We start from the raw sequence: 16,439 nt of genomic DNA, 5'->3' as shown, positions 1-16,439 counted from the left end.
CATCAATTTAAAAGGTGACTGATATATATTAACCGGGGTTTACTAAAAATACAAAGAAATCTTGAGATTCTCCAGATTTTTCTCTGAAGCATGGAAAGCGCAAAGAAGAGAAAATGTTACTCTGGTAAAAAGGAAGCTAATTGCTGAAATAAGCGTCATTTTTTAGTGGTGGCTTTTAAAAAACGTTTTTAAGGAATGCTTTCATTTTGGCCGGAAACCAGGCAAACAAAGAAGACTTTTAATTAATTCATTATTAAACTAGACAAATTTTCCCGCAAAGTGTTGATAAATCCTACATACCGAACAAATTCAGCACTGCCGGCACAGCGAGCTAGGACGAACAAGGTCTTAATGCTTCAATCAGATTGAATACTGTTACTAAATGATAGTTGATTAATGACCCTCTACTGATCTGTATCAAAAATAACATTGTTTTGTAACAATCAACCTGCTTCAGATTCTCAGCGCCAATTTATAAACAGCGGCGCTGAACGCAGTTTGTGTAAGGAATGATAAATTAGTAAGTGGGTATAGTAAGGCCCCATCCGCGATTCGCCGGTGGAATTTGAAAACGGATGTTTCACTCTGAAAACACATCAAATGTTTTCCGTCCACACTACACGGGAGAAATTTGAAAACGCAACAATCACTGGTCATTTTAGACTTACTTTTGAGGAAAAATCAGGCAGGGAAATCACGTGATTATTGTGACTACTGACATCGTTGTCGAAAAGCTCCGTTTTCAAAATGTTTTCTGTCTGCACGAAATCGAAAAGCCGGCGTTTTCAAATCCCTCCAGTTTGAAGAGCGTTTTCGAAAGCTTCGTTTGCGTGACGGATTAGTATGGACGGTTGGCCTAACTGTAGAAATAAAGCTGCGTTTTCAAATTTATCCGGAGTAGTGTGGACGTTGCATAAAGCTAGGCTTCTGTAACAAGCGAGCGATTTATTCGGGCGACCTGCTAATAAGCGCGTCTGCGGTACAGATGAGTTAAGTTAGTAAACGGACAGACGACCTAACCTCATACATGCTTGTAAGAAAATGTTGAAAAATACCAACACCCTTCGACTAGATCTAAGGGTTTACGTGCCTATTCGTTTAGGGAACGTCGCGTGTAAATTAAGCTAAGTTTATTCATAAGAGAATTATAATGACTCTATAATGGTATAATTCATGAGCTGTATTAGTTGATCAACGTTTGATTCTAGTGCTCTTTGGTGCTCCATGCATGAAAGTACCTTTTCATGACCTTTACAAAGGTTAACCAAACCACCCGTCATGTTTAGTTATTCTCACATACCTCCCACTGCTTGCTAAACGAAATCGACGAGTTGGCCTTTACTCATTCGCTCACAGAAATAAACAAAGTTTGGTGCTATGGGTAAACATCTAGCAGCCAGTGTTGGTGTTCGTTTAATCATTGGTAAACAACCTCTTCTAATCACAAGGAAACATCCATTAAAGTTTAACGTATCTTTTTTTTAGTGCGAGTATTGATTGTGTATCAATTTTAAGGTAGCTTTTACAGACATTTACAGGAAATAGAGTTTCATCAGTCTCTTACACGTTTAAGGGTGGTAGAAGTAAACTACGGAATAGACCCTCTTTTAAACACCTTAATTATCAAAACCCTCTTTTGTTTATACTTCCGCGGCCGGGTACAACCTGCTAAAATAACCTTGGACGGGATCTCAAGAAAATAACAAAATGTAAAGAAAAAAAAGGCGAAATACTTTGATAATCCCCATCTTTGTGAGCAACTGAACAGGAACACATTTCTATTAAGACTTAAGGAAATAAGCTCGCACTCAGATCACTCAGCAAAAGAAGAAAAAAACAGCTTAAAGCCTTTTTGCAACGTAACTACTGAACTGGTTATTTTGAGGTGAGTGTCGGGAAAGAAACATAATTATATATATTTCAGTAAAACATCCAATCAACCTTTAAATCTTACATCACCATTTGCGACGGTAAACAGAGACAAAAGGTGATTGTCTGCGAACACCAAGTTAGTCGAACAGTTGAAGGCCTTAGGCAAGGTGCAAGTTTTTGAAGGAGAAGGTATGTACTGACAATATTCGCTGTAACTTTTAGATACGGCATTTAAGCTTTGATCATTTAATAATTGTTTCACTTTAATTAAACGCGATAGTCTGGCGTCTATCCTTTTTTATGCTGGCTTAAGTTGACACGTCGAAGAAGCGTTTTGCCAGATCTTCATCTTTCTTTTATCTGGGTTTTCTCTAGTTAGTGGGTTGGTAGAAACATATAAGAATTGAGTGAGCGGGATTTATATTTTTAATAGTTATTTCAGTGCTAACGACGGAGCGCTAGTAGTTGTATATACTGACTGACATTTAAATCATTGAACTTTTTTTTAAAAAAAAGTCTTGACTAAATTTCTATTTAGGTTTCTTTGCAGTAAGGGTTGGCCTACCTTACTAGGGAACTCAATAAATCACGGCTTTATAGCAAACTTGTCTTTACCTTTTTTTAAATCTTTAACCCACATAAGTCGCCTTGTAGGAAAATGGATGATAAACGCGTCGGTGACCGTCATGTTTGTTCTAAGATCGTAAGCCCAGTTAATGAGGTGAAGAGAGTTATCACGTTATCTAATTTAACTGAGATCAGAAGAATGGCATGAGTAAAAAACATTTTGCTTCGTGTTTAGAACATTGCCCCAATTTAAATACTTTTAGATACATTTCTTTAAAGAAAATTCCTTTTCTTTCAACTTAAAACGTAACCAAACAAAAGGCAACAAGAAGAAAAATAATATATCAGTTATTTTAGTAACGAATTGCTTAGTCGGTGCGTAGAAGCCAGCCAGTCGTTAAAACGTGAACACGTTTGCTGAAGTTTGTTTTGACACTTCGGTCACTCGATCGTTCACATTTTTTCTGGTTGTCATAATTGCTCACCGGCTGTTAAGACGAAAATAAGAATATTAATGAAAATAAAGACATTCTTAACACTGCCGTTCAACTGATTAATAACTTATCTTGTAATGTCACATATGAAGTCATAATCACTCGTGCCAAGCAAAGTAGATTATGGCTGAAGGATCTCATAACATTTCCAACGTTTATTTTTTTAATCGCAAGGTTTAATTGTGCATGAGAAAATCTTTCTCATTCTTAGAAGGCCGAAAACAGGTTTGATCCTTTATCAATTCTCTCAATATGCACTCAATAAATGATAATGATAAAAGGTCTTCAGTATTCACATAAAGCAATGTTCAGCCATCCATACCGTGTTTGAGACTGGTATTTTGTTATAGCCTAGTTTTTCAGTTTTAGCAGTGTATGAATTAAAGATCCGATATGTCATTTATTCGACAAGGAAACAGCAAAAGTTCGCTCAATCCTGAAATAACTGAGACATGTACTAAGCTTTTTATCTCATTTAGACAGCAGCATTGTAGTGTGATCATCAAATTATTAACGTAATGAACTCTTGTTAGATTCACTGAGACATCTACCATCTACCAGAAATGAAGAACCTTTTGATCGCTTTGGCTCTGATTGCCGTGTTTGCTGCTGTGCAGTCTATGCCAGCTGGTAAGTCAGTCATATTGTCAAAACATATCCGAGACAAACATTGGCCTTAGCTTGAAATAATGCCATGAAATTCCCATAGTACATCCTAAGCTCATTGGCGATCGTGTGGAGGCGCAGTGGCATATTTGTTAGTGCGCTCGTCTCCGGATCGAGCGGTCCGGGTTCGAGCCCTGGCCGAGGACGTTGTGTTGTGTTCTTGGGCAAGACACTTTACTCTCACAGTGCCTCTCTCCACCCAGGTGTATAAATGGGTACCGGCGAATTTAATGCTGGGGTTAACCCTGCGATGGACTAGCATCCCATCCAGGGGGGAATAGAAATACTCCTGGTCGCTTCATGCTAAGGAAACCGGCTCGTATGCAAACTTTACGTTAACTTTATCATTGGCGATCAAAAGACCTTCTATGAGGGGAAGGGATGGGGACATGGGATCAATCGAATGGAATTTCACGTTTTAAAATGGTGGTCTGTTATTTTTGGAGGGGACTTTGTAAATAAAAACTTTAGATGGTTATAGTAACTGGATATATGAAGTCTATAATCATCAAATTTACATCTGAAGTACTAAATATGTTGCAGAGAAAGCTAAGGTAACAGTAAAAGCGGAACGGGGTTTTCATAATCCCCTGGGGTTACTGAACCGGCGGGGCGGGGTTTTACATAACCGGAATAAATATAAACTCGAAAGAAAATTTTCGGACGATATAATGTCAAAGAATTTTCCTTTTTTCTGATTTTAGCGAGGGACGGGGTGAGTACAATACTCCCATCTTCTTGTCCAATAGAAATAAAAACGGTGAAAAATATCAAGTCTACCATTTCAACTTCTGTGTTGCAAAATAGTACAGGACATGTTTGATAATGCCTCCTTTATTAGTACCAGCACGTTCTGTCCATTACGGGATGATGCAAGATCGATTCCAGTGGAGGGGGGGGGGGGGGTATATGTGGCAGGTTGTTGTTGTTGTAAAATTCTGCCCTTCTCAAACCAACTTTACATATCCAAGCTCCATTTTGATGCAAAAGGAGGCCTTGCATGAGAATCAGGTTGATGTGGCTTTCCTCTTAAGAAAAAAGAAATTTCTCGTTTTGTTTCAATGGTTTACTAAGCTTAATCGATCTTATGCCTAAAATGTCCTGCTGTTAGATACCCATGAAGCTAAGGCTCGTAACTACGTTCCAGAAAGCGCCAATGCTACCGATCCAGCTGCGACTGAACCATCTGAAGCTGAGAATGACCCAGCTCAGAGTGAAGCTGAACCCACTGCCGAGGAAGCCAGCAGTGATGCTGCTGACACTAAGGAGGATGACTCAGCTGCCGCTGATGACAGCAGTGATGATGATCTTGATGATGACAGTGTTGATGAGAATGATGAGGATGATGAAGATGATGAAGATGATGAAGATGACGAGGATGATGAAGATGATGAGGATGATGAAGATGATTCTGAAGACAGTGATGATGGTGACGATGAAGATGATGGTGATGACAAAGATGATGAAGATGATGGCGATGATGAAGAAGACGGTGATGATAAAGAAGATGGTGATGACGAGTAGATAATGGTTGATTAGCTAGAATCAGTGACAAATGAACTATTCTAATGCACAAAATAGTGTATGTGTATCATATTAATACCTATTCCGTTTGGAAGATCTAATCTTATACAATGCGTCGCCTTATGGCTCTTTATGATTCAATAAAGAAGCTCTAGTCTACACTCAACTTTGCCTTGAACCACTTCATTTCTTTTTTTCTTAAACTGTGTTTAAAAGGAGGGTTTCACGGTTCGACGCATGTGCGAGTTACAACGTTAACCAATCAGTTCCATTGTTCAGTTATAGATTAATCGGTAGCGTGTAGATGACTGCGCGAAATTTTCCTTTGTAAATCCCGTGTTCGGTAGCGGAAACGTGATGATAGAGGTGAGATTTTTTATTAGAATTCCTTTTCGATCCTTTCGTAACGGTTCCGACTCCATACATTAAGTATGTTTTGTTTTCGTATCAACCACACGTATTTCAGTAGGCTGAACGTAGAATGATAGCCTTTGTATACCCATACGACTACAAGGAAGAGGTCAAGGTATTTACACAGAAAGTGTCGAATTTAGTATTGAATATCGAATTTATAATTTGGCCCCTTGGTGTGATTCTGAACCGGACGCACGAGTTATCTGATTGGTTTATCAGTAGACAATGGAATTGGTTGGGCTGTCGGATGGGTTACATCATAGCTTGCACATGCGCGGAACCATGAAACTATCCCTTTAAAGAAGAAAGTCGTCCTTCTGTAATACGTTTGGGCCTGGTTGTCCAATGTTAGAATAACGTTATCCAGAAGATGAATCACAATAGAGTACATAAAGTTACTACGTCTATGGATAACGTCAATGGATAACGACTCAGTAGGAGGATAGCGTTATCTACCATTTGAAAAACTTGGACCAGCAGTTGGACCAGAGCTAATTCAGTTACGAGACTTACAAAGTCTCTGTGAACCTCTTCAACGTTGCTTTTGTTCTTCATGGGCCCAGATTGTTGCATTGTAGGTCGGAAAGATAATAACTCCAACAGTATATCAGTATCGTTCCAATATCGAGGAAAACCTTAAAAAAGCCTGGATTACACTAATACACTATCCAGTGTTTTGAATCTTAAACGGTCGGTCTGATCTGATCTGGGTGTTGCATGGGCTAGGGGACGATCGACAGGTAGTCGTCTGCTTGATTTCTCGCTTCTAAGAAACACAACATTATCATAGATGTTTAGCGGATACCGCGTTTAGAGAACAAAGTTCCAGGTTATCTCAGCTCCTCGACTTCGACTAGCAGAGTGTTAAGAGCCAGTGCCCATAACTATGGACCAAACAACGGCACAAGTTGAAAAATCGATTTTTCTTATTTTTTGCCCATAGATTGGCCCTAGCTAGTAAACAAACGGACCATAGTTAGTTTCTGCTAATGCAGCTTTTTTGGGGAGAAATTTGCGAAAAACGATTTCGCCCCGATTGAGTTCAAAATCTACGTCCTGTTATGCTAAATTTTCTGAAAATTTGATTGCTTTGCGCGTCGCACAGCAGCCACTTGAGAATCTTTCAATGGTCTTTACATTCAGCTCAGGTCTTCATGGTATGACTGAGCGATAAATAAAATAAATCGAGGTTTCTTTTGAGCCCGAAACGAGATCGAACAGAAACGCAAAATTTTACGATGTGTTGCAAACGAATTATAGTACTAAAATATCGCCATATTTTTCTATGGGCTATAACTTTAAATACCATAAAAACACTTTCTACGTGTTAAGTGTACACCCACCTGTTTGAAAATCAAAAGACATCTCTGGGCAAATGGTTTTAAGTCGCCCGGCTTGGCCTGTGCTTCTCATAAATTTTTCCCTGAACCGCCGTGAGAATGTAAACAATTGCGTGACGCGGGCGGTCACCCTGAATACATAATTCGTTTCCAGGAAACCGTAGATGGCTATCTTGGAACATTTGGGTGAAAAAAGAAAAACGCAATGGACCACTTTTAAAATTAATATTTTGAAAGTCTTCGCTTTAGAAATTTCGTTAATTAAAAACGCCAATTAAAAGCAATTTACTTGGAGTTCGGGTGTTATTGCTATGTCGTTTTAAGCTGTCGTTCTTTCTTTGATCATTTTAATTACAAGGACGAGTTCTAGAAAGAAAATCGTTCTAAGTTCATTTGTTAAGCGTAATGACAAGTTGATATTGTTGGTTTGTAGCCTCACGTGATCTGAAGGAACGCTACAGTGATGAAATTTGTATTTCTTGATTTCGACGGATCGATTTTCGGTTAGACCTTTTTATTTGTACCAGCACATTTAGTGCCTTTTCTCCTGCTAAAACGTCGGAAAAAGTAAAGTAAACAAATCTTAAAAGTTTAAATCATAAGAGGCATCAACAGTGCGAGTGTCTCGGTAAGCTGTTAATTTGAACAATTACTGTGCTGGACGGATTGCTTTCCAGGTTGCGCACGTACTATACATATAATTCATTGTGCGCGAATGTTTCTGTTTCAAACAACTGAAATGCTCAATGCTTTTTTTCTTTTTTTCTTCAGTCTTAAAACTTAAGGTTAGAGTTAGGCTAAACCCTAAACTGTTTTGGCGGCCAACCTATTTTTGGCTAATTGCTTAATCAAATTATATATATATTTCACTGAAATTCGCTCTTCCGTGACCGACTTCCGCGAACAAAACAAGATGGATGTTCGCTGTTCATTTAAGACTACAGTCCTGGTCAAAAGTGTTGGGACAGTTACGGCAGATGACTTCACAGGCAGCCTCTCTTAAGACCAAAACCGCGCAAGCCCGCCTACCCCCTCCCCCCTGTCAATGTTGATAAAAATCTTGAAGAAAAAAAAATCCTTGACAATAGCTTCAGAGTAGCCACGTTTCAAGAATTGTTCGCCTCCTAGAACAGTATTCTCGAACTAAGAGACGATAAGATAGATATTCACGTCTTATTCCAATAATAACGATTTTTCAGCAATCGCGTTCGGTTCCAACACAACTGTCTAACCACTTTCTATTGTCCCTTTTTCCTTTTTTCCCACATCCGATCTAGTCTTCAGAATAGCTTCATTTTCTTACAACATTGCTAGGGGGGGGGGGTTCAATTGTACTTGCTTCTATTCATCTTTTGTTCTAAAACGTTAAGGACGCAGTTGAAATCGTGGGTTTTAGCGCGCAAAAAGGGGGGGGGGGGGGTGTCCCAACAACTTATGGCCAGGATTGTAGGTTTACACTAGAGGAAATTGTTTCGGAGTCGTGATGAATCTGGAACGTTTTAGTGCCGGATTGATTTTGCCGTTTACACAAAAGTGGACGAATCTGAAATAAAAACTCCCCGGTTTGGTCGTGTCTCCGGAGATTTTGAATCCGGAATTTAAAGTGGGAACTTTGAATCCGGAGAGTTTTGGCGTGTAAACGATTTCCTCTCGAATCCGGATATTTTTCCGCCTGTGATCTTTTGAGTTTGCGGTGGAACGAAAATGGCGGATTACATGATCCAGTCGTAGTCGAGTCGTAGGCTCATTGATGGCCATTTAATGGCGGTCGCTGGGTGATTACCTCGTGCTGTTTCAGGTGTAGGTAATCACTTTTATAATGGGTAATGCCATATTCCTCAGATACCCAATTTATACTTTACTGCGCAGATGACGACGATGGCAAGATCGAAAACCTCGACGGTTCTAGATATTAAGTAAAGACCAGAATAAATACCTGGAGGGACCTGACATGATGGACAACAGTACCGTGGTCAGCGAGTTGAAAGAGAACTTCAGACTGTCTCAACCTACCCCTAGCCTTATTTTCGGAGGCATTTTGTTTCTCGTTGTCGAGGCAACAAGCTGCTTGTTAACCATTCCATCATGAACGTTCCCGGAGTTATCGTCGTGTGTAAACGGTTAAGAATCCGAATATCCTTTCACTGTAAACCCCTAATAATCCGAATACTGTAAAATTGATGAATCCGGGAACTTTTACGAATCCAAAAAAACTCCTTTAGTGTAAACCTAGTCCTGGATCGACCACTGTAATGTTTATTTGTCTACCAATGTTATGATCTGCAAATTTCAGTTAATTGATCAAACAACCAAAGTAGAAAAGATGGATTTTTTTCCCAGTATGATTGAAACTTAAACGCAATTTCTTCCTCGGCTAATTCAATTCAAGAACTTCCGGGTTTTCTAGCTGAGTTTGAGCATATTGTGTAGGTACAAATTTTCTACACAACACGCAGTTACTAGTTTATAGAATTTATGGTATTTCCACTTGACTTTATTTGTCAGTCAGTGATTCAATTGCCATAAACCATAGAGGACTGGTTAAATGTATTTTTAAAACTGCCACTGTATTGTAAGTTATCAGTGAAATCAATAAAGTAAACAAATGTTAAAATCATTTCCGGGGTACGGTAGTAACGTTCTTTACCGTGGATGCCGTGGGTGTTGCAATGCAGATGAAAAAAATATATATGTGTCTATATACTAAATTAAACAAAAAACAAACAAACAAACAAAAAATTGCCATTATCTTATCCACACAACGTTTCAAAAATTGCTTTCATCGGATTGCTGAATATTTAATCGAGAGTGGCTATCCGCGTCACGCAATTGTTTACATTCCAACGGCGGGTTTTGGGCAAAATCTATGAGAAACACAGGCCAAGGCGGGCGACTTGAAACCATTTGCTCAGAGATATTTTTTGATATTTTAACAGGTGGGTGTATATTTAACCCGTAGAAAGTGTTTTTATGGTATTTAAAGTTATAGCCCATAGAAAAATATGGCGATGTTTTTATGCAATAATTCTCTTGCGACACATTGTAAAATTTTGCGTGTCAGTTTGATCTCTTTTCGGGCTCAAAACTAACTTTGATTTATTTTATTTTGCGATTAGTCATACCATGAAGACCTGAACTGAATATAAAATCCATTGAAAGATTCTCAAGTAGCTGTTCTGCGGAGCGCGAAGCAACCAAATATTCGGAAAATTCAGCAAAACCGGAAGTAGATTTTGAGCCCAATCGGGTCGAAATCGTTTTTGGCATATTTCTACCAAAGAAAGCTGTATTAGCAGAAACTAACTATGGTCCGTTTCTATTCTTACTAGGACCTATCTATGGACGAAATACAAGCGAAATCAATTTTTCGACTTGTGCCATTGATACGCAATTTAGGTCCATTTTTATTGGCATTCACTCTTAAAGATTCATCATGATGTCTGGGCTGTTGAGTCCACCTTGAGACCATGTTCTTCAGTCAACTGTTTACCAATTCCGTTAATCCATGAAAAACGACCAGACCGAGTTTGGGTGACACTCTATTCTTTCTGAGAAAACTATTCAATTCTAATATATTTGGTATGGTGTTTGAGTCCTACGCATTCTTTCCAGTGAGTCGAAGCGGGACTAGGGCAAACCACACTGGACCGGTGTGGTGATGATGTAATCAGGTATCAGCACGCACAGTCACCTAAAAAGTCTGGATACAGTGTTTTCATTGGCCAAACTTGATCACGTGCAGTAAATATCCATGTGCTTGTGGTATGCCCGAGTGGTATTTCGTTTTGACTTGTTACAGCGCAAACGCAAGCATAAGCCTAGCTTTCACTTGCGACGCAGGCATACACAAACGTGCGCATACACAAACGCAAACGATAGGGATGACCCAAGTGAAAACGAAATTCGACGCAAATACGAGCACAAGCAAAATCATCCGAACCTTCCGGCATTTTAGAAAACTGTTTAGGCGAGAGGTAATCTGGGTCCAGTGTTTTCAGTGACCAAATACAGCCACGTGCGGTAAATATCCTTGTGCTTGTGTTATTCCTGAGCGGTATTTCGTCCAAACGCAAGCATAAGCGCAAGCACAAGAAAAAGGAAAAATTTTGATCCTTGTGCTTGCGCTTGTGGTTATGCCTGCGCGGTCAAGTCCGTTTTCACGGTGAAATGACACAATTATTTCACTAGCGGCGCAAGCACAAGCGCAAGCACAAGTGCAAACACAATTCTTTTACATTTATATTCGCACAAGATTCTATTCATCTTCGATTTGATGATGACGTTAGGCGAACGTCGAAAACGTCAAAAATGTTTCAGCTTTTTTATCCATTAACCAAATGGTTTTAAGGTTGTCAATTTTTTCGCAATTATTTATAGATCATTATAGATCATTATTTATCAATATGAATTTTATTTTCGAGCCGTAAAAACAACATATTACGAACGAGCTCAGTGAGTAAAATATTATTTTTAATACGAGAAAATAAAATTCATATCTTCAAGCCACCGTGTGATTTTCTTTTTATTATATAGAAAAAAAACTGACGGTTTGCACAAACAACCGTGAAAAGCGAGAAATGACGTCATCTTCCTCACCAGGGAGGTTATGGAAAACACGGCACTCGGGTCCCGGATTTAGTTCGTATGAATTTTACGAGTGTTGCATTTTCCAGTAAAAAACAGTCGTTTCTTTGTGATAGAAATGTATGCTCCAGGAATGCTCTCACGTTTCAGTGCTAGTTCTGCCTAATGCCTCGGTATCTACAGTGGACTGAGGAGAAGTTTACTTTTGGAGCCTGTCGAAATACTACTAAAAATGTTTGTACTACGGATGATTGTCTTCATTTTGTTTATCGCCAGGATTCTTCTTTCCTGGTGAGATGATTATTTACAAATACTTCAAAGTCCTTGGTAGAGGGTTTATCTAAATCAGTAAAATTTTGAAATCTTCGTTGAATCATGGTCTCACTTGTGTCTCGGTTTTCTTTCGTGTCCTCTTTCCTTAGTTATCTGTCAATAGAGCACTTTTTCCATGTTTGCATAGCCTCATCTAAACACGAGGAGGGCTGGGAGAATTCGAGACAGTTATGCAAACTTTCGAGAATTCTTCCAGCTCGCCGATTGCTTAGATGAGGCTATGTAAACATGGAAAAAGTGCTTTATTGCATTTACAAAATAATTCTAAAAAACACACGCGAATCTAAAACGTCACAACCGTGTTTACATACTCTCATCTCAACACACCTATCGACCAATGAGAGCGCGCATAGTAGCTCAGTTATTTTATAAATTTGAATGACTACCTGTTTGGGAGGAAGTAAGCTAGTTACATAACAATTAAGTTCACTCGTTGACAACAACAATCTCCGCTGGCAAATTATCTTTTTATTGAGCTTACCCAGCTATTGAAATACTTTTTGGCCGTCAGTTTTAAATAAAAACACGTTACAAACTTTCCTAAATTAACTGAACGCAATTTAAATATGAACCGTAAACATGATTCTGCAAGTTTAAAATGTCCGGCAAGAAGCTGAAGTTCGATCGCACACCATATTAAACTTTACGCTAAAACATATGAACTGTTGTGGACTTCATAGTGAAGGTCATTCGGTATGACTTGCAGCTTCCTGGAAATAAGCCTTCACAATAATGTTTTGGCCAACAAGTTAAAAAAAACTATCTTAATTTTACTACCCTTTATAAAGTTATAAAAATACTTTGTTCCCAGTGCTAATTAAAAACAATTAATTTCGTGACTCCATTTGGATGATGTTTTCTTTTTATCCGGAGTAGCGGTGTTAAATGCTACAGACAAAATCTGGTTGTCTTTTGAATTGGTTGATCATGATCCCTTCGACTCGCATCGGCTTAATCTTCCTCGTCTGCTGATTCACCAGACTCTCCAGATTCACCAGACTCACCGGATTCACCAGACTCACCGGATTCACCAGACTCACCAGATTCACCAGACTCACCGGATTCACCGGATTCATCGGATTCACCGGATTCACCGGATTCACCGGATTGGCCGGATTCGCCAGATTCGCCAGAATCACCGGACTCTCCCGATTCGCCAGATTCGCCAGATTCCCCTGATTCTTCGGAATTAATAAGGCTTCGCTTCCTTACTTGCATACCGTCACCTGATTCTTGGAAGTCTCCGGAGTCACCAGATTCGCCTGATTCATCCATATCATCGGAATCAAATAAACTTCTTCGCTTCATTTCTTGACCTTCACCAGAATCCTCGGATTCTCCGGAATCACCCGAATCTTCTGAGTCGCCAGAGTCACTATAGTCACCAGAATCACCCGAGTTCTCCGAATCTCCCGATTCTTCGGAAAGATCCTTTTCTTGGACTGAGCTTGAATCATCTACGATGTCTAAAGATTGTACGAATAAGGAACTCAGCAACACTAGCATCATATCTTTTTATTCGCGTAAATATTTAAACAGATTTTATAGGCTAAAGAAACTGTGCCGTAATTTTTTCCATATATGTTTAAGCCTCAAATTATCCTCAAAGGAACTCAGAATAATAGCTTTTCACGATAAAACAAACCAAGAGGGTATTACAAACCAAACAGCAGCAAGGTTGTCTAGTGCTAAGGAAGACTGATGAAAAGTTTAGAACAACGAACGTGATAAATAGGACCGCGAAGTTTTCGAGGTTGGTTTTTTCGCTAGCGACATAAGCACAAGATCAACAAATAAAAAATAAGCCAGATATATAAACTGAGCACACTCGCCTTCTCATCGTGTCGTACCCGGGTTCGTTATATTTGCACTTGTGCTTATGTCACTACTGTCCCCTCTAACTTATACTTATAAAACAAATCATTATTCTTTTGCTTGTGGCTGTGTCGCTGACAGGAAACACACACAGTTTAAAAGTCTACGTTTCATATCTTTCGTTAGCGCTTGTAGAATATGTGTGATCTGTGTCATAAGAAAAACGTTACTTGTAGGACAATTTAGCAATGTTACAGGTCAGAAGCTAATCAGCTGGACTAATCAATCAGTTGTAGTAATTGAGTCTATACTGCTACGGGCTGGTGAATTGACTGATCTTTTTACTTACCATGAGGTCGTGACAAACAACAGTGTAGAGATGAAAGAAGTACACAAAAAAGGAGCAGGTGATGGGACAGCTTCATATTCTAATAAGAAAACGAATGGTGACTGTCACTCAGAATCAACTGCTTCCATTTTCACAAATCATTGCATTGCATTTACGATTTTCAGCTGTTTCCTCGCATAGCAACCAAATATACAAGCGATCGATTGAAACCAGTAAGCCACAAAAGAAAGACTTTTTCACAGCCTGAATAAATACTAACGCTTGGGCAAAATCAAATCAATTCAAAAAGCAATCTATAGCTACCCCTGGTACTTTGTTTCAGATCAAATCATGACAGAGAGAAATTTGTGTTGCGCTAACTACTTTTAATTCTGTGCATCGTGCAAACCAGTGACTTGTGTGTGATTATTTTCTGTGATGCGGATTTCAAGCAAGTAAACAGCGGTTTGACTATAAATACCAGTTTAGTACAGACAGCTTTTTCCATTACTTAATTTAAAACGTGATTGCTAAACTGACTGGAGCTTGATCCTTTCTTTGATTTAACTCCCTTAAACTCCATGATGTGTGGTTAATCCGTTCGATATGAAACTTGACCAATGTACATGTAGCTGATGAATTGCTTTATGCGTGTTTTTTAAAAAATGAAACAACGGGCCAAGCAAAGCGACATGTTTATTTGTTATCACACCTGTTTGAACAGACTCGTTATTTTCGATCAATGCGGTATTTTGTAGTGCCGCATATAATTTCACCAAACTGTCAGCAACCATGTAAAGAGAAGGAATACTAGAATTCCATAAGTAAAATTGCGACTAAAAAATTGAGTGAATGAACTCATCAGACTGGGTCACTCAAATCAAGCGAAAAAGAGAGACACATTAACTTAGTCATTAATAAATAATACCACGAGAAGTGCAACCAGCTAATAGACGAAACTCGCCAAAGACACGCTCACAATCCGACAAATAAAAAATGCCTGCAAGGCTGATCTTTTTTTGTCGTGAAGTACATACTACTTAACTCTTTAATTGAGGAAATAAACCGTCTAACTGAAAGATGTTCACGGCAAAAGAGGGCATGGTCACAGGGTCAGCGAATCATAGGTACCTGCCTAGTCAACCGACTACAACCCGTCAATGGAAGCTAATGGGGCACGTCGTGGTTCAATGAGTTGATCGCTATCACCTATGACGAACACTGATCACTCGTATCCGTTTTCATTCATGTTCACGTTGTCGAGGAAACTGTCATAAAGACAATCGACTTCATACGGCTTTTAGCGAAAACGACAAAAATTATTGATCTGCAGGTTATAAAGTGGTAAATCTCATCCTCATATAACTCGGTAAAATAACTCGCCAATTGAACTGCTAGCATATCAATATAATTTTTCAACTGTTTTGCTGTGGTATATGGGTTCAATGAACGAATAAATTTTCAAAGCATTTTCTGGAACGCTATTGAACTGAGCCAAATTTGAACAAAAGACTCTTCTTTCAAATTCGATCGTGAGCATTTGATTTGTGATCTTTAGCTTACAGAATTACGTCCAATTATATTTTATAGAATACGCATTCAACATGTGAGAGGAATACTAATTTCGTAAAGTAAAAAATTTCGACGCTACAAAGCAATAATCCCTAACAGCCGAAATACATTTCGCCAAACAAATGAATCTGAAATCATATGAATCTTTAGTCGCGTAAATCGCCCTTACTATCAATAAGAATTACAAGCATTCTTCATTATCGACCAGCAATTACGTTGTTATCATAACTAAACTATTTTAACTTACCACTTTAGTTTTCTTTCCTAAACAGTGTCCTGCTGTTTACGATGGGCAAACAAAAATGAAAGCTATAGATATTTTTAAAATATATTTAAAGATTAACCAATCAGAAACAACCTACGTGTCTGCAATCCGCACGCATACACCACGTGATCAGTTAGACCAAGAAGTTCATCGAAAAATTCGAAATTACTTTGCCTCCAAACCGATACACCCGGAAAAGTAGCAAAGCTATAAACAGCCTAAACGTGTCATGAATAGTGGGAAGGAAGCAAATTTTTTTGGGAAAAAAGTTTTTTTGGTGTAATGCTGCCTGCACAAAAACTTGAATTTGCTGAAAATGATAAATTAATAACCGGGGTCAAAAGTACCTGACTAGAGCAGCGGGTGACGACACTTCAAAGGACTAAAGAGAGGCAGGACACCACCCCTCTTATACTGGATTAGCTCCTGGTCAAAGGTTGTGCTGTATTGTTTGTTTAGTAATTAGGCATTAATTCTAATGTATTTTGTGAGGGTCGGTGTAAATAAAGCAACATACTGTTGTATTGCTGAAATGGGGAAAAAATGCTTGTGCTCTTCTCTGTTTAGTTTTGTTTTGTGCCAGAAGAACCGAACTTCAGGAAAGTACGCTGGGAAAGTACTTCTTTAGTACTCTCGATACGTCGGCAGCAAAGCAATTTTATTTG

The 16,439-nt window shown here is 38.8% G+C and overlaps 2 protein-coding genes across 5 annotated transcripts in view; one reads left to right on the top strand and one right to left on the bottom strand.

Moving 5' to 3' along the window:
• LOC145482640 (uncharacterized) overlaps positions 1 to 5,867 on the top strand; it is a 13,362-nt gene extending 7,495 nt beyond the window's left edge. The window contains exons 1-3 of one of the 3 annotated variants that reach the window (XM_081461251.1): positions 2,024 to 2,061; positions 3,467 to 3,563; positions 4,747 to 5,867. In XM_081461251.1, coding sequence (XP_081317377.1) covers positions 3,497 to 3,563; positions 4,747 to 5,123 — 444 coding nt within the window. In that variant the 5' untranslated portion in view covers positions 2,024 to 2,061; positions 3,467 to 3,496 and the 3' untranslated portion in view covers positions 5,124 to 5,867. Of the gene's footprint in view, positions 1 to 2,023; positions 2,062 to 3,466; positions 3,564 to 4,710 lie in introns of those variants that run through there. The other 2 variants (XM_081461249.1, XM_081461250.1) reach the window with 2 other exon arrangements.
• Positions 5,868 to 11,953: 6,086 nt separating this feature from the next.
• On the bottom strand, positions 11,954 to 15,802 carry LOC145482636 (uncharacterized). Of its 2 annotated transcripts, XM_081461244.1 has the most exons (3): positions 15,757 to 15,802; positions 13,959 to 14,037; positions 11,954 to 13,260 (listed from the first exon to the last, which is right to left on the bottom strand). In XM_081461244.1, exons 2-3 carry the CDS (start codon positions 14,032 to 14,034, stop codon positions 12,746 to 12,748), a joined length of 591 nt encoding a protein of 196 aa, XP_081317370.1. In that variant the 5' UTR covers positions 14,035 to 14,037; positions 15,757 to 15,802; the 3' UTR covers positions 11,954 to 12,745. The 2 variants fall into 2 exon arrangements, with proteins under 2 accessions (XP_081317370.1, XP_081317371.1); XM_081461245.1 differs by lacking the exon at positions 15,757 to 15,802 and having other exon boundaries at positions 13,959 to 14,293.
• Between the last annotated feature and the right edge of the window lie 637 nt (positions 15,803 to 16,439).

This window comes from Orbicella franksi, chromosome 3, assembly GCF_964199315.1.
Source record: "Orbicella franksi chromosome 3, jaOrbFran1.1, whole genome shotgun sequence".
Taxonomy (NCBI): domain Eukaryota; kingdom Metazoa; phylum Cnidaria; class Anthozoa; order Scleractinia; family Merulinidae; genus Orbicella; species Orbicella franksi.
This window is presented reverse-complemented; position numbering and strand designations above follow the sequence as displayed.

What these genes read in the sequence shown, in the direction of transcription:
- LOC145482636 (XM_081461244.1), bottom strand. Translation starts at nt 14,034, where the DNA reads ATGAAGCTGTCCCATCACCTGCTCCTTTTTTGTGTACTTCTTTCATCT. An exon ending in TTGTTTGTCACGACCTCATG is followed by an intron (nt 13,261 to 13,958) that starts GTAAGTAAAAAG and finishes TACAATCTTTAG; the next exon opens with ACATCGTAGATGATTCAAGC.